At 42.9% G+C, this 18,250-nt stretch overlaps 1 protein-coding gene and 1 long non-coding RNA gene across 3 annotated transcripts in view; one reads left to right on the top strand and one right to left on the bottom strand.

Moving 5' to 3' along the window:
* LOC131832042 (serine/threonine-protein phosphatase 2A catalytic subunit alpha isoform) overlaps window positions 1-18,250 on the top strand; it is a 135,654-nt gene that overhangs the window by 94,718 nt on the left and 22,686 nt on the right. The window contains exon 13 of one of the 2 annotated variants that reach the window (XM_059174582.1): window positions 13,455-13,752. The exons of the other annotated variant lie outside the window; for it this stretch is intronic. Within the exon in view, the coding sequence (XP_059030565.1) occupies window positions 13,455-13,487 (33 nt within the window). The 3' untranslated portion in view covers window positions 13,488-13,752. Of the gene's footprint in view, window positions 1-13,454; window positions 13,753-18,250 lie in introns of those variants that run through there. 2 annotated transcript variants of the gene reach the window in all.
* On the bottom strand, window positions 12,302-18,131 carry LOC131832044 (uncharacterized). The gene is made up of 3 exons (XR_009353901.1): window positions 17,820-18,131; window positions 17,111-17,181; window positions 12,302-13,606 (listed from the first exon to the last, which is right to left on the bottom strand). It is a non-coding gene; the product is annotated as an uncharacterized LOC131832044 (long non-coding RNA).

Genomic DNA, 18,250 nt, shown 5'->3' with positions numbered 1-18,250 from the left:
GTTGTATTTGAGTTGCCTATGTCTGTTTGTTAACTAGATTCTGAGCACTACTTGTATGGCAAAGTGTTCTTCATCTTTTATTCCCCATGGCACTTAGTACATGGCAGGAATTCAACAAAATAGAACAAGAAAGATGTGTATCAGAATAATAATAATACAAGGCAGAAAGTAGTGCTGAGAAAGGTATGAATGATCTGTAGGATCCTGGCAGAGAGGTGACCTTCAGTTAGGGGAACTCTAAAGGCTTCAAGGAGTGGTGTTTCTTGATGTTAGATGGACCTCAATAGATTGAAATACCAGCTGTTATCTATTGGATGTTTATTATGTGCCAGGCGCTGTGTTAAGCATTTTGCCTGCTTAATCCAACCAAATCTTGCCAGCAACTTTATGGGAAAGGTACTTTCATCATTCTCATTTCAGGCTTGAAGAAACTTGTGGCTTATGCAGATTAGCTGATTTTTATCAGTCATACAGCTGGTAGGTGACAGAGCCGAGATCCGAACCAGTCTGACATGAAGGCTATGCTCTCGAACACTGGTCTATACTGTCCTTTATTTTAAGAAGTGAATTCAGTGTTTCATTATTTGATAAAACATGGCCTATGTTCCAAAAACATTTACTAGTTGATGTGGCTAGAGAATAAGACATGTGGAGAGTAGAGAGCAGTGAGGAACAAGTTTCTAGTAAGTCAGGGACAAACCTCAGAACTCGCAATGCTATCCTAGAGAATTAGGGATTTTTGAAAGGTGATGGAAGCATTCAATGCCTGTAAGTGAAGTGGCAGAACTAGCTAAGTGCTTTAGGAAGACAACTCCGGGAGGAGGAAGAGGAGAGGCATACAAACCAGTTACGTGGCTATTGGCGGCGGTGGTGCAGGAGCGAAGGCATGTGCAGCCCCAAGAATATGTGATTTCCTCCTGCAAGCTTCACTGGAATTGTTTCATGTTAAGAAAATAAAACATTTTTTAAAAAAAGAAAAGGAAAGGAAAAAGAAAAAACATTCAGTATCAGGGTGCCTGAGTAGCTCAGCCGGTTAAGCGTCTGCTTTTGGCTCAGGTCATGATCCCAGGGTCCTGGGATCGAGCCCTGTGTAGGTCTCCCTGGTCAGCTGGGAAGCCTGCTCTTTCCTCTCCCTTTGCCTCTTCTCCCCACTCATGCCCTCTCTCCCTCTCTCTCTCAAGTAAATAAAATCTTCAAGAAAAAATCTAGTCTCACAAACAACATGAATTAGAGAACATGAATTAGCTTTTCTATTTGAAAACTTAAAAAATAGGATTTGATTTAGAGAATATTTTGCACATAAATCTTTGGGAACTGCATAAATTAACCTTTGTGTTCATATAACATTCTTAAAAGAGCATTTGTTGATCAGTACAAAGGAATACAGGGAATATGTATATATCGTTTGCACCGCCCCCTTTGTTACATGATTTTACTTTCTCTTCTAACCCTTGTGAATGAAACTAAATGTTATCACATGTCCAATAAATTCCTAAAATATTTCCAAAGAAACAGAAACCAGTAGAATTAGGCATTGGAAAAACTCTCATAGACTGTTGCTTCTGGTCTGGCTCTGGATCTACAAGTAATTCCCTCGCCCACAGAACTGGCTCACATTCCTGAGTTGTGTGTATAGCTCTGAGGCAACATGTGACACCATGACATTGACTAATTACATGGAGTCTCCTCTTGCCCTAAGAGAACTGCTCATTAGGAGGCAGGCTCTCTAATTTTCCTTTCGGGGGGATTCCATCCCCCGATTCCCCACTCTGAAATGCAGAATAGACAAACAATAAATATTAGATTGATTATGAGATTTCATCACCCAATTTCTGATGTTTTATTGGCAAAGCTAGGAATATGTCCCGTTTCATCATGCAGTCTGTGGCAATGGCAGTATTTCACACCTCTCCACACAGGTCAACACTTTTTATATGCTGACCAAAACATGATCACCTGATTATTACAAAATTATTAATTTCAAGTGTAAGAGTGATTCCATTTAAAATGAATTTTTATCTTTTAGATATACATGTTGAATATTTATACATGAAATGATATGATGCCTAGGATTTGCCTCAGACAACACTGGATGGAGGAAGTTGGTGGGAGTGCAGATAAAATAATGGATGGGTACAATGGGTAGGAGTTGGTGATTGTTGAAGCTGGATAATGAGTGCATGGGGGACCATTATAATACTACATGAATTAGTGAATAATTATTAGCTTTACAAAAGGTCTACTCATGTATATGTTTGAAATTATACATTATTTTTAGATGACCACTCTTTAGATTTTGGGCTGAGTACTGCAATGAAAAAGAAATATTAATGAATTGTTTCTAGAAAAACATGCATGCCGTCATTTCTCTTCTCAGTACATAGCATACTAGTCAGTCTGTTCCCCATCTCTAAGCAACTCTGTAGAGCTGTGATTATTTTCCTATGCATTTGCCTGTGCTTTTTCTCCTCTGGCTTGTATCTTGTATCTTACTAATTTGATTAGTAATCTCTTCACGGCAGGACTTTCCACATAATCAGCTCTTCATCCACATGGTACTATGATTTCTCAAGGGTGATAAAGTGTTAAAGATAGTAGATCAAACAGTGTAAGCCAGTATTTTTCAAAAGGCTTGCAAAGGGACGCCTGGGTGGCTCAGTCGTTAAGCACCTGCCTTCAGCTCAGGTCACAACCCCAGGGTCCTGGGATCGAGCCCCACATCAGACTCCCTACTCACTGGGAAGTCTGCTTCTCCTTCTCCCTCTCTCTGCCTGCCACTCCTCCTGCTTGTGTGCTTTCTATATCTTTCAAATAAATTTTTTTAAAATCTTAAAAAAAAAAAAAGACTTGCAAAAAGGGTGGTGATTATCTAAATATCAGCTTATGTGTCAAGAACATCTGAATTCAATTCCATCCCCAGAGTGATTTTCCCTAAAACTAGGGGGAATACATTATACTTTTTCTTCTTGTAAATCAGAAATAATCTGGCCTCTGGGTAGGTAGAGAAGAGAAAGGAGGGAAAAAGGAAGGAAACAGATGAGAATGGCAGGCATGTTCTCCAGCGAGCTAGTGGTTATTCCAAAATTCCTCCCCAAGTGGTGGATACCACATACCTGTTCTTGGCATGGCTCTACAGAACTCTAATTCTTCTAGGTAGGTGAAATTACCACCAGAAGTCTTCTGCAGTAACTGTAGCCCCTTTTCCTCTTCTAATCTAGAGTTGTAGAAAATCTTATTGCTGGAAAAGGTCAAAGCATCGCTTTATTTTTTTTAAGATTTCATTTATTTATTTGTCAGAGAGAGAGGGAGAGAGAGTGATAATGACAGAGGCAGGCAGAGGGAGAAGCAGGCTCCCCACCCAGCAAGGAGCCCAAAGCGGGACTGGATCCCAGGACCCGGGATTGTGACCTAAGCCAAAGGCACCTATCCAAGCATCACTTTAAAGGTTATCCAAAGGCCCTGAATGTGCACAGATTTGCTCCAAGCCAAACACTTATGCAGCTGGGCCCATAGTAGTCCCCAAGTCTCCATTCTATTGGCCAACTCCCCACATTCTGGAGGTTTGTTTTGAAAATTGTAGTCTGCCAGGCATCAAGAGATGTGTTGAGTGCCCTGTTTAAGGACTGTAATCTCTAGCTTTGGCTTTCAAAAGAAGTGTAGGGAAGGTGGCTTACCTGCTGAGATGATGGAATGAACCGCTTTGGGGAAGTGGTGACGTCATCAGCCCTTTCTGGCCTCCACACTGAAACCGGACTACACTCTCGGTTAGGAAACAAAGGAGGAAGTGAAGCAGATTTGTCATTGCTTAAGCAGTCTGGGATGCCGACTTAGAATTCTTGATTCTCTAGCTGTTGGTTGAGGCAGCAGAGGGAAAGTTTCTCAGGCACATACATGCTGGACCCCCACTGCATGCTGCCAGTCACTGGAATGGACCCACGCACTTGTATGCTCTGAGGAGCTCACTGGGAACTGCAGTGATGTCGTGTCTTCTCTGTCTGGCCTTGTTCAAATCCTCCAGGAAGTTTTCTTTAGGAGAAACCTTGTATACTGCTTCTACATGGATAACTGCCAAATGTAGCTTTGATAAAACAGGTAACATTTATTTGAGTCTTTGAAACTTGTGGCCACTAAATGGACAATAACAGTTATGATTCCCCTTCCCTTGGCCTCTAAAAAGTGGTTAGGAAAATCAATAGCGAACATATCCATTCTCTAGGAACTCAGGAGGGCAGACATAGAAGGTTATCTGAGCTCTTGGAATCCTAGACAGGCTCCCAGGACTTCTTTTTCTTCTAGGAATAGGTTCTTGTTCAGTGGTTAGGAATAAAAAATTTCAGCTGGCTAGAGCAACTAGGAACTAGAGCAACACTTCTTCTGAAGTGTTACCAGATGTATAAAGAGCCGTGGCCTTTCCCTGCTTGCAGGCAAGCATGTCTTGAGTCTAGACTATATAAGGTCTCTTGCTCTGTCTCTTCCTTGAAGGGCTATGGAATGAGATGAACTTCCCATCCTTCTGCCCATGGCCTAATCCAGCCTGAATTTTTCTCTTTCACCACATACTTCAGGAGCCAACTCAAATCTCCTTTGCCTTAATTTGGGCTCATTTCTTCTTAATTAGTCATCTGGTGACACCATAATTTCCTGATCATTATTAAGTAGCTATTCCTTAAAATTGTTTAAAAAGGCTATTTGTTATTTTTTATTAAGTAATCTTTATGACCAACATGGAGCTCAAACTTTTGCCCCAAGATCAAGATTCACCTGCTCCACCAACTGAACCAACCAGGCACCCTTCTTAAAAAATTTTTATGAGTTGAGCTTCTCAGAAGAAATATATTTTTATTTTTTAAAAAGTTTTTATTTAGGGGCGCCTGGGTGGCTCAGTGGTTAAGCCGCTGCCTTCGGCTCGGGTCATGATCTCGGGGTCCTGGGATCGAGTCCCGCATCGGGCTCTCTGCTCAGCAGGGAGCCTGCTTCCTCCTCTCTCTCTCTCTGCCTGCCTCTCTGCCTACTTGTGATTTCTCTCTGTCGAATAAATAAATAAAATCTTTAAAAAAAAAAAAATAAAAAAATAAAAAGTTTTTATTTAAATTCCAGTTAGTTGACATATAGTGTTATATTAGTTTCAGGTGTACGATATACCCTTCAGCCTTCAACAATTCCTCATATTACCTGGTGATCATCACGACAAATGCACTGCTTAATCTCGATGGCCTATTTCACCCATTCCCTCACCCGGAAGAAAGATACTTTTAAATTCAATAAACAAGCAAGTAAATAAATAAATATGATATACCTTAGACTAGGAATCAAATAGGAGAGAAAGTGGAAAAGGTAGCCTCAGAATCCAAGTTCAATCTGAGATCTCGCAGTGAGTTACAGGAGCCAATTCTGGTCTCTGTCATTTCTTTCCTCACTTCCTTCTTCCTTCCTTTCCTCCCTCCCTCCCTCCCTCTCGACCTTCCTCCCCTCCCCTCCCTCCCTCCCCTCTCCTCTTTCCTTCTTTCTTTTCCTTTCTCTATCTTCCTTCCTTTTTCAGCATTACTGAGATATAATTGAAATAGAAAATTGTGTAAGTTTTAGGTGTACAATGTGTTATTTGATACACTTCTGTATTGTAAAATGATTACCACCATAGCTTTAGCTAATACCTACATCACAGCACATATTGACCGTTTTTCTTTTTTGTGTGAGAACATTTGAAATCTACTTGTGGTCTCCAACATTCTTAATGAAAAAAAGCAGGGGCCTGGGCTGACAAAGCAGGGAGAAATGCTGACTTTTGATTCATACGGTGTAGAGGGCTCCCCAGACTCTCTAAACATCAAGCCAATGATGTGAGTTAGTGACTCCAGGATATCGAGATAGGGATCTAACCAAGAGACACAATGGAACAGGTAAGCTCCAGGACCCTGATGGGCCATGTATTTCTGGTGTGAGGGATGGAATTGGATGAAGTAATGCTGGAACCATCTGAGAAGGATAAGTCAGGTCTCCATGATGGTGGATACTTTGTCCTACATGAAGCAGCCAGGCCATTTTGCGAATCTCTGGATCTTTCTAGTCACATGGCAGCATCTCCAAGTGTTAACCTGTGCTCCTCTTTCTGAATGTGAAACTTATGTTTTTTTTCCTTTCATAGGCCCACTTAGTGGTCAATATTTTCCAGTCCCTGATGTTAATGCATGCAACTGATTTGTACTTTTGTTCTCGGGCATTGTTTCAAAGCCTACCGCTTGCTTATTCACAACTGCACACAATTACAGTAATGTCTGTGGTATTCAGTGTGGCTCACAACCTTGCACAACTGACTGTTATCCAGGCTTCTTCTGAATACTTAAGTGTAGTTCTAAACTGACAACAATAATCCAGAAATGTAGTGATTCTTTTCTGAAAAATTGTAAATTAAGACTTCTGTCTTCTTCTAGAAGTTCTCATTTTGTTTATCCTCACTTGACAGCTGAGAAAACGTCAGCATGAAAAAAACAGCTTTCTATATAACTTAGGTATTTCACTGACCTCCACACACAGTTATTTTAAGAGGGTTTAGATATATCTCAATGGCCACTAAGGATTTTTGATGGATTTGAAATCTGACCTGTTTAAAGGAGTTGTCCCTGTCCTGTCCAGGTGACCTTGAGTAAGGACCTAAGGACCATCAATTCTCAGTTCTGTAGGCCACAGAATGTTCTCCAAGGGCCAAGGGCAGGATGGCTCAGGGCCAGATATCCACCATTTGTGACAAAGCCAGTCAGAGCTGCTGCCTTGTGAATATGAGCCTGACCACCTGTGTCCTGTGACAACAACATCAAGAGAGAAGATGTTTCTCTGCCATCTCCAAGACAAAATGAGGGAGTGAAGTACTTGGGCCCTTTGCCTTGGCCTCAGGCAGGTATATCTGCACTACCCTCTGTGTATTGTCAGATCGTGTCTGACTCCCTGATTCTTGTGGAGCTCGTACACTAGCCATGGTGCTCCCACAAACTGTGTCAACCCATGTATCAAGTGCCCAAGGAATGCAGCCCTGCATGAGCAAATGAAGTAGACACAGATTCCATGAGGAGATTTCTGTGCTCGTTGGCACCTTTCCCTTTCGTGTACCAACCAGGAGTGATGTTGCAAACAGTTGAAACCTGCTGGAAGAACCGGGGAATGCTTGTTGTTAGGGCCACCACCTATAGTTGTGCCCTGAACCAGACTCCAACTGAGGGGGTGACATGGGGCTGAAACCCAGCCTGAGCTCCAGCCTGCCAAGCCTTGCATTTTGCTCTGGGGCACTTTTCTCCAAGAGGAAGGAGGTGTCTTTTCTAATGCACTAAGAACACCTATGGGTGAGACGTTGTCTAAAGAGATTGCTATACATGTCTCCAATTGGTCACCTATGAGGCTGCTCATGGCAGCATTGTGTTGGGTGGTGGGAAGTCAGAGGCCCTAGGGGTGCCCGTTACTGGAGTACTCTGCAGCAGCCAGGAAGGATGGACTGGATGTGCACAGAGCAATGTGAGAGGTCTTAAAAACAAAGTGTGGAGTGGAAACACTAAGACACGGAGGAAGATCTGTAACACACTGCTATCGTGTAAATTAAAATACATGCAGAGCAGACAATAATACACATCTTCATAGAATGCATAGAAGCCAAAAAATATAAGTAAATGGATTAGAATGTTTGGGAGGAAGGACAGGAGTGAGGAGTGGGAATAGGAGAAAATACAGGCATACGTACATAAGAGAGGCCCTGTAGGGACTGACCAAGAGAATGTGTCCTGAACTGAAAAGTGCGATTAATTTAACACTCCACTCCTGAGGCCTAATAAGTTTTTAAAAAGGTGCCTTTGTCCTTGCCATTTGAGGCTTTCCTCAACCCCCCTGTTGACCAGCAGCATGATGAGATCAAGGAGATCATAGCTTTTTAATAATCTCATCATCGGAGAGACTTCTATCTGGACTTGTGTGAGCTTCCTTGTAACACACCTGTCCTTATCAAACTCAGGTTGATCTGGTGCTCTCCTGGTCCTTAAAATCCTTGGAAATTACCTGGCCTTATCTACATTATTTTATTTTCCTAATAGCCATAAACAGAAATGAAAGTACTTACTTCCCTGGGGCTTTAACCAAGCTATAAAAGCTATGTTAATGAAGAATAGGGACTGCAAAGAAGAGAAGAAAGCCCTGGGTTCTGTTTGGCCTGGTTTCCTGTGCATCCTGTGTTGACTTTTTGCATTCACTCAAGGCTTTCAGGAGATGGGTCAGATTGGGACACAGTGTCTAAGCTTCTTGCAAGATACATCTGGAACATTCTAGACCAATGCGATCAAAAAGTGCCTGATGGCTAAAAACTTGCATCATTTAACAAATATATGAGTAAATCCAGCACCGTTTTTGAGATATTTCTAAGTCAACTTGGTGCTGCTTAAACAACAACAAAAAATAGACACAATATTCTTTAAAGTGGCGTGTGTTCAATAGGTATCTGAGATCTGAGAAGTGTAAGGTGGATGGAATGACCTTTTACTACCCAGGGAAACCTCCTGTCCCTGCAGTGTCTTATGTGTATTAGAGTAGGCGCCTCTTCTTCCCGGTGACACAGCCCCAGAGTCAGGCACAGTTACAGCAAGTGGAGTTGGCTCTCAGCCCAGTCACCCCCTTGGTTATTAAGGGTATAATCTACCCAGCTGTAGGACATGACCCTGCAAACAAATAAGCTCCCCCAACTTTTTCTCTTCCACAGGGGTTCCATGATTTGCAACGTTTCTCTGGTTGATGTTGGAAAGGCCCAAGTAGAGCAACAATAGCTGCCATCCTTCCAGGCTCTTCTGCAGCTTTGCCCCTTCCTCGGTACAGGTGGTGTCTGGTTCTACTCTTTTGGAGTCTGCCTGAGCTTTGGACTGGCTTGCCACCAGCAGAACACAGCAAAAGCAAGAATGTAATTTCTGAGGTTAGGTGATAAAAAGTGATGATCTGGCATCCAGCTGCTAGCTGGAATGCTTGGAGTTGGAGCCCTAAGGTGACTATCCTGAGACTCCCAAACTGGGAGGAAGCCATGCTACATGGTGAGGCTGTGGGTAGGTGCTCTGGTCAGCAGTCCAAGTTTTTGAGTGCTCCAGGCTCAGACACCAGACATGTGAGTAAACAAACCCAAGATGCTTCTAGCTCCCAGTTATGAATTCATCACCAGACTTCGAATCTCCCCAGCTGGGGCCCCAGGTAGTTCTGGGGCCCCGGATAGCAGAGAGAAGCTATCCCAACTGTGCACGGAGTTTCTGACACCTAGAATACATAAGCACAAAAAATTGCTGTTTGTTTTATGTTACACAGCAATAGTAACTAAAAGACCCACTATCTTCAGTAACACCAAAAAGAAGAGCAGTAAAAAGAAAGAGAGGAAACTGCTATAAATAAAAATTTAAAAATTAAAAACTAAAGAATTATAAGCTGTTTAAAAGCTTAAAAATTAGACATACAGATGAGCTATATCAATAAATACAAATGACAGCATTTGACTCCTAGTTAGAATAAACCATTAAAGAAAGACATTTAAGAAAACCAGGGTAATTTGACCTTTGACTGGATACTAGATGGTATTAAGGAATTACTGTTAAAGATGTGATAAAATGGTTACTGAAAAAAGAGCCCTTATTACAGATACATACAGAGGTATTTAAGGATGAAAATATCTGATTTGCTTTAAATTGGATTTAAAATGGAGATGAGGGAGGATGGGGTACAGATAAAATAAGATTGCCGAAGTAATTGCTGAAGCCTGGTGATAGGTAGGTGGAGGTTTATTATGTCTACTTTTGTGTGTCTTTGAAGTTTCCCATAAGATAAAGTTTGCCAAAACAAAGATGGAGAGAGCTTACTTGTCATTTGTCCTGTTCTAGGCTGTGGTTCTGTGCTAAGCAGTGCCAATGGTTTAAACAGATTGCTCCTCCTATAAGCACAACTTCTGTATACTCCTGAAGGTTTCTTGACACCCGGGACACTGTAGCAATGTGAGATTTTGGGCAGGGAAAAGGACTAAGGGGGAAGGCATATTCTTAGGTAAATGTTTTAGGCACTCCTCAAATCAGTATATTTTGGGGTGGCTAGAATTCCCCTTGAAGACAGAATTCTCTACTCTGACAATACCTAGCCCAGCCCTAGTACACGATTGGCTATCCATGAATTCCTGGCAAAATGATATAAGAAATTGTTCAGGATTTACTCATCAACTTACCCTGAAGATTAGGGATTGTTCAATTTCGAATTTTGAAATAGATCTGTCAGCAGAAAGAAAAGCAAATAGGCTGCCTGTTGATATGCAGATGATGGACTTTAGAAGGTCCTTCTGTTTGCTTGTAGGTTCCCTCCGTTGGAGAAAGACTATTAACTCAGGCTACAGCTTGCTGCTCTCTGGTTGGTTTGGGCTATGTCATTAAGCCCAAAATAGAAAGTTCTTTTACTGCAGAGCTAGGAAAGAGGTTTGAATTTATCAATTCAAGTAACAAAGGGTAGTATTATACCGGCTTTTCTCGGGTGGGGGGTAGGGAAGAGATAATGGCTGCTTCATCAAGGAGAAAGAGTGATCTGACACTGGCAGGGGCTGGGACTAGGAGACAAGCCTCCACTGTGGTGAGTTGGGCTTGTTTCCCATACTGGCCCCCCTCAGTCCCTCCTTCCAACCATGTCACCTCTTTTAGGACATGGGAAAGCAGCTGAGCTACTGGGGAATCAGTCCCAGAAATGTCACTGAAGTTATCAGACTGGAAACAATGCTCTGAGCCAAATCCCTTCCCTCTTGGCTTTTAGAGGAGTCAGAACCTTACAACAAAGTTACACAGAAGGGAGAGGTATCTTTTCCTTGTCAAAAGGTCAAAAGTTTTTAATGATCCATAGGGCTGGAAAGAGTTTGCAGAAATTGCCATTCATATATATTGCTGGAGGGAAGTAGACTGAGCCAGCCCCTTGAACAACAGAGAATGTGTATCCAGAGGCTCTCTCGTTTATAGCTGGTGGGGGTGCAAACTGGTTCCCTCAACAAACTCTTGTACGTATACAATGGGGGACATTTACAGTATAATGTTCATAGCAGCAGTGGGAGCAAGAGCTAAAAAACAAGGTACTTGCCTATCATTGGGAGACTAGATGATATACCTTGTTTCGTCTACACATTTGGTATTTAATACAAGGCAAAATGACTACAGCGGATTACAATGATATGGATGAATTTTAGCAAAGTAAGTGGAAAAAGCAAGTCCCCAAAGATTACATACAGCTTGATGTCGTTTTTATAAAGCCAAGGACAGTTCTAAAAAATTACTCTTTAGGAAGATATACAGATCCAGCAAAATCATATCAAAAGAAAAGGAAATAAACATACAATTTGGAATGGGTTCCCTTGGGTAGCAAGCGCAAGAAGATGGGGTGGAGAGCCTTATGCTTCAATATTGGTTATTGCTGAGGCCCTAACTTTTGTTTTGGGTTGTGGATTGACAGGTACCAAATGCATTATTAAAATTGATGAATTTACTACCTAACAACAAAATCAGGCCATCCCTACCAATTTTGAGAGCATCAGAACAAAGGATTATGGTTAATCCAATTCTATATACCTGCCATCAAAAACAGGTTATAGAGGGCACCTGGGTGGCTCAGTGGGTTAAGCCGCTGCCTTCGGCTCAGGTCATGATCTCAGGGTCCTGGGATCGAGTCCCGCATTGGGCTCTCTGCTCAGCAGGGAGCCTGCTTCCCCCTCTCACTCTGCCTGCCTCTCTGCCTACTTGTGATCTCTCTGTCAAATAAATAAAATCTTTAAAAAAAAAAACAGGTTATAGAGCCTTTGGCACAGTCATCCCACTTTAAGCATTTATCTTAAGGAATAAACAAAGATGCAGAGAAATATTCATGAACAGGACACTTATTGTGGTATTTATAAATATAAAAATAGGAAATACCAAAATAAGGAATTAGTTACATAAATTGTATTACATTGATATACTTGAAAACAAAGTAGTTTTTTAAAATATTTTCTAAGGATGCCTGAGAGGCTCAGTTGGTTAAGCACCTGCCTTTGGCTCAGGTCATGATCCCAGGGGCCAGGGATCAAGCCCTGCATTGCGCCCCACATTGAACCCCACATCACACTCCCTGCTCAGCCCAGACTCTGCTTCTCCCTCTAACCCTCCCCCATCTCGTGCTCTCTCTCTCAAAGAAATAAACAAAATCTTAAAAAAAAAAATTTCTAAGAGTATTTAACTATATTGGGAAAATGTCATGATAGATCAGTTGAATAAAACAAATTACAGAACAGTGTGAACTAGTATAAGTGAGAACTTATATTTATTATATATTACATTCATTATATTATATATATTGAATATATATGCATACCTAGAAAAGCTGAGAAGACTATACATCAAAATGATTATAGCCCTTATTTCTGGATGCTGTGATTGTTTCTTCCTAAGCTTGTCAGTAGTTCAAAAATTTTCTGCAGTGATCATTGATTCTTTTACAATCAGAAATAATTTTATTATAAAATAGTTAATAATAATAATAGCTAATGTAGATGGAGTACTTGTTACGTGCTAACAGCATTACATGGATTCATTTATTTAAAGCTTAAAATAAACTTATGGGAATGGTACAATTATGACCCCCATCCTATAGATGAAAATACTGATGGTGAGCGGGTTTAAGAACTTGGCATGAGGACACAGAAACCATAAAAAGTGGTGCCCTGAGTCAGATTTTTAGGAGGCTCTTCAAAGGGTGTGTCTGATGATAGTGTCTTGGCCTCTGCACCAGAATGATCTCCACTGGGAACTGAACAGCTTGATATGTAACTGAAACCTACACAGGTTGAGGCCTCCAAGGGGTGTCTGAGCCTGAGCCCACACAAGCCAGCCAATCATCAAACATGGGTGTATATGTAGAGGGGCACACATGGATGGAAGCCAGGTAGCCCACTCCTTGAGGGTTTCTGATGAGCCTCTGTGGCAGATCCCAGTAAATGCAGCCTGGATTGTAGAACAGAGATTTTACTCATGGCTCTGATGAGCTCTGGTCCCCACCAGTCACTGTAGGATGGCCTCTAGAGCCCTCAGTGGAGAGGAGGAGAGGAGGGTGCTCAAGGGATGGGACAGAGCCAGGGACTCAGCTGCAGTCTCTTCTCATCACTCATGCTTTAAATATAAGCTCTGATGTGATCAAGGCACCAGAGATAAAATGCTTTTCTCAAGCTAAGCAGCAGGATCTGGTATCCCATTTGGACAAGACAGTGGAAAATAGACTTGGGGGGAAAAAATTCCTCGGCCTCAACACGAACACACAGGAGTTGAAGAATCTGATACCTTAACATTGTAGAATAAACAAATGGAGGCATAGTTTCCTATGTTTTTTTTTTTTTTCAAAACATCTAGAATAGATATGATTTACGTGGGAGTGATTTAAACAGCTAGTTCTTCTCTTCTCAGCTGAAGAATTCTGGATTTTCCTTCAAGATGTAGCTCGAGCATCGCCGTCTGTGGAAATACTTCCCAAGCCACCTCAAGCAACAAGGCTGTTCCTCTTCTGTACATGTTTAATAAATGATTTGTTTATCTGTCATAACGTCTGTCTTCCCCTGCTGGAGCATAAACTCAGTGAGCTGTGTTTTATGCACCTTTGGGTTTCCCCCACTTTTTCTGCACTTCTTCCCATCACCTGTCCCCCATGTGCCTCCCTAAGCCTGCTATGTGGTAAGTGCTAATTAAATGTTGCTTTTGGAACAGACAGCTGTAACATTTGGGGCATGGTGTCCTAGAATTCTTGGAGCTGGGACTTAAACCCCTTTTTGCATCTATGCTGGGTGAAAGAGTTTTATTATATTTGTGGCAGAATTCCTGGCCACAACATTCTGGCCACATCTATAAAATTCTAATTTCAGGTGAAAGGGCAATGTAAGTTTAATTTTTCTGAAAATCACAAAGAAAAATGGGGATAGATACCAAAATCTTCTGGTAGCTGGGCAGGTCCAATAAGCCAGAGCATGGCAGGTTTCTCATGGGCATAGCCATTAAAATGTTCACTAAGTAAGTCTTTATCTTGGAGCTTCTGGGGCATAGAAGGCCTTGGTGCAAAGTGTGTGTTATCAGATATGGCACCCTTTTCAGAGAAAAGATTCTGGCACAACAGGAACGTAAGACTGACCATTGTCTTTTTCTCTATACAACATGTCTTCCTGAATGTTTGCATGATGTGAAGGGAAGAAAGGGGGTGTTCTTTCTGTTTCACCTCTACCCTCATTTCTTGAATCCTCCCACCTGCCCCTCCCATCCTCACTTCATCTGATGACTTTGTGTCTATATGATTTTTTTAAAAGATTTTATTTATTTATTTGACACACAGAGAGAGATCACAAGTAGGCAGAGAGGCAGGCAGAGGGTGGGGAGGGGAAGCAGGCTCCCTGCTGAGCAGAGAGCCTGACGTGGGACTCTATCCCAGGACTCTGAGATCATGACCTGAGCTGAAGGCAGAGGCTTAAGCCATTGAGCCACCCAGGCGCCCTCTATATGATGTTTTTGATACAATTATGTTGTTTCCAAAGACCACTATTTCATGGCAGACATTGAGGTGCTCCAAGTAGCATTAAAGGATATTTAGGATCAGAGACCACTTAGAAGTAATAAGAATAAGAATACCTAGGGGCGCTTTGGTGGCTCAGGTGGTTAAGCATCTGACTCTTGATTTCGGCTCAGGTCATCTCAGGGTCAGGAGATGGAGCTCCAAGTCAGGCTCTGTGCAGTCTGCTTGGGATTCTTCCTCTCCCTCTGCTCCCTGTCCCCTCCTTCCCTCTCACAAAAAGAAGAGGAGGAAGAAGAAGAAGGGGGAGGAAGAGGAGGAAGGGGAGAAAGGGGTGGGGGAAGGGGGAGGCGGGGAAGGAAAGGGATGAGGAGGAGGAGGAGGAGGGATAGAACACTTTAATACTGGACGTTTATTATATGCTGTGGTGTGTTTAATATTTATAATTTCACTTAATTCTCAGAAGAACCCTATTATTTGGCAATTACGATTATCTCCACTTTATTAATAAGAAAACTGAAACTCAGAGAAGTTAGGTAACTTGCCAAACTTCATGCAGAACCAGAATTCAAATCAGCCCTATCTGACTCTAGAGCCATTTCTTACCTACATGGCTCTGTTTTCTGTCTCAGTAAAGCTTAAAAGTAAGGGAACTGGAAGGAACAACAACAAAATAAAACTAATGGTAAGGCCAAGAGAATTGCTGACAAAAAGATATAGCTCATTTCTTCTCTATGTTTAATGTCAATTTTTATACTTTGGCTAAGGTATTTATTATAAAGTTCTTTGCTGAAGGTCATCTTCCTTCTACCCTGCCCCTATCATCAGATGATGTTCATTTATAGCTATGTTTAAACATCATAGGCAACACTTAGACTTGCTGTATACTGAGTTTGCCATCTGAGCAAAAATTCTTTCTCAAAGCATATTTGCTTTATTCATTCTCTGGTTTTTGCCAAGAAATTAAAGGACTTTTTTTTTTTTTTTTTTTGCTTTTAACTTTTTGTTCCAAGTATTCCTCAGCTCTAGAATTTAAACAGTCAGGTCCAATTAGTCAAGACCAGATTAACCAAACTGACATTTTAGATCCACAGCTAGTTTGAGTTCCACAGAGTAGGAAAATGTTCTAGAATCTTTCTGAAGGAAAAGACATTCTGATTTAGTTCTGTATTGTTTGTAATCACATATGCTTTACTTCATGGCTTGAATGCTAATAAGAGCTTCCTAGAATTCATTCCTTAAGAAGTTAAGTCATGGCATCTAATTATTTGGCAGGATGTTTTAAGTATATATAATTATATCTTCCCTCTAGTTTGTGGTGGTGAGCCAAGTAATCTGCATCAAGAGAAAATAATACCTACATTAGGGCTACCAACCAGGAGCTCACATTACTTTGGAAAAACCCACTCATTTATAATCTTAACACATAGTAGGTGCTCAATACTGTTTTTTAGGGTGGGTAATACCCATTAAGTTTTTATTTTGTTTGCTTTTTTTTTTTAACCACACAACTTCTGACAATATGGCATTTTCTAAATTTCCTTTTGAAAGGAATTTGTTTCTCATTGGAACTATGGTCCATGGAGGCACTTTGTAAAATGCTGCTGTAGATGCCAAAAATTTTGATGTCCTAGTACACATTTGCACCCATTCAAGGACCTCTGAAACACTGAATACATGCAGCCCTTATGGTGCTCAATACTTTTTAATGAACCAAACTAATATCACCCCTACTTTACTAGTTAAGATAACTCAGGCAAAGGGAAATCATATTGACCCTGTTCCATATTTCAGTACTTGGAGGTCAGTTGTGTGAGTGTGGCTGAGACCCTGCACTTGGGAGTATAAAGTTTCAAATCCTGATCACTACCATGGAAGTCCCTTCTCTTTTCTGAGTGCTTGTCTGCTTCTTGCCCTATGAGACAGAACCAGTTCTCACACAGTACAGGGCAACAGTGAACAGCACACTGGGCATGGCTTTATAATCATGAGCACTGAGTGATGATTTTTTCCTCATACATTCTACATGATCTTAACTCTTACTCCTCTATTATTTGGGGATGATAACTGCAAAACATGCTCAGAATTTGGGCTAAAATAATTTTTTTTTCCAAGTCTGGTAAATTATGTCACAAGCCTTTGGGGGAGTAGATCTGAGACACTTTCCTTTGGGCATGCTGCTGGGAGATAGAAGGGAAAGCAGAATTTGTCATTTTCAGTCTAGGAAGGCCAAGCCAGTCAGCCTCGCTAGGCAGGTTGTTTTGGATGAAGGACAATTTTCAGTCTCATCCTCAGCTGATCCAGGCCTCCAGAGCTTTCTTCAGCCTTTTGGTTGGGATGATGCCATCAGAGATGTAGAGTGAGCAGCTGGGTTCAGCAGAGTGAACTGCTATTGGGGGTAGGAAGTCTAGAAGATCAGTGACCAGGGTCAGCTCTTGCCTTGCGTTTTAAGGTTAAATGTCCTTTGGAAAGTTACATTTGCCAGGTCCTGTGGACATCATCCTCTCTCTTCTATCTGTACCTCGACTATAGGGAGAATACAAGCTTCCACCAGCGCAGGGTATCTTACCTGTCTGGATAACCCTTCTCTCTCCCAAGCGTGGGATGCAGGACATAACAGCTTTAAGGAGCCAAACATTTCTGTGAACGCAGGGATATGGGGATGTGAAAACATTTCACAAACCCCAAAGAGATTCATAGCTAGACCGAGATCCTATCCTAAGGTATCTGAGCTTTCTTTAAAGCGCGTGTTGTAGCCGCTTCTAACACCGCCGGGTCGCCGCCCCTCTATAAAGTAGGCCAGAGAAGGTAGGGGTTGAGGGGGGTGTTGTCCCTTCCTCGTTCCCACAAGGAACCCGAGGGATAGGAAGGCGCACACTTGGGTCGGGAGGCAACAACGGGCGAGGCTGCGTGGGGTTTGTGGAAGCCAGGCGCGCGGTCGGAGGCTCAGGGAAAAGCCCAAGCCTCGGCCGCAGGCATCGCGCCCCACAGTCCACCTTAGGCCCGAGGACAGGTGTGTGCGGGGAGGGGGAGTTGTCAGGTGCACCGCGCGGCACTCCCAGGGCAGACACACCCTCCTCCGCCCACGAGTGACCTAATTAGAAGGTGCCTGCCACGCCCAGAGGCGGAGGCGGCCACCCCAACCGGGCTACCACTAGGCGCCCGTTCCTGCCCCCAAAGATTTGGGTATCCCATGCAACTCCAGCGCACCACGGGGTCACAACTCTAGTTTCTGTGACCTGGATGCAAACGCGGGGTAAAGCGCAGAGCCGGCTCACCTTACGGAAAAAGTCTCCGGCAACTAGGTTCTCCCCCAACACCCTCCGACCCCGGGGCGGTGTCTGCGCCACGCCGGCGCCCGCGCCGCGCAGTACGCTGTGCTCCGGAATTAACCCGGTTCTCTGTCGTAAGAACGGCGCTCGCCTCGCCTGGGTCTTCCCTTTCTCTCTGGACCCCTCCCTTCTGGACGACCACGCCCTACCGGCGAAGGTGCCTCAGTTACCAGCCGGCTACGTCGCGCCTGCGCCTTGGCCCCTGGTTCCCACCCCCCGCACCCCCAAGCCGCTCTGGCGGCGGACCGGGGTTGGCTCTGCAGTTGCGCAGCTCTAGTCCCGGCCCTTCCACCCCGCCGCCTCCTGACGCCGGGCGTGATGTCACCACGCCGGCGGCCGCCATTACAGAGAGCCGAGCTCCGGGGCTAGATCGAGCG

Source organism: Mustela lutreola, chromosome 5 (assembly GCF_030435805.1).
Source record: "Mustela lutreola isolate mMusLut2 chromosome 5, mMusLut2.pri, whole genome shotgun sequence".
Classification (NCBI taxonomy): Eukaryota; Metazoa; Chordata; class Mammalia; order Carnivora; family Mustelidae; genus Mustela; species Mustela lutreola.
The sequence above is the reverse complement of the archived record's forward strand: the minus strand, read 5'-3'. Positions and strand labels throughout refer to the sequence as shown.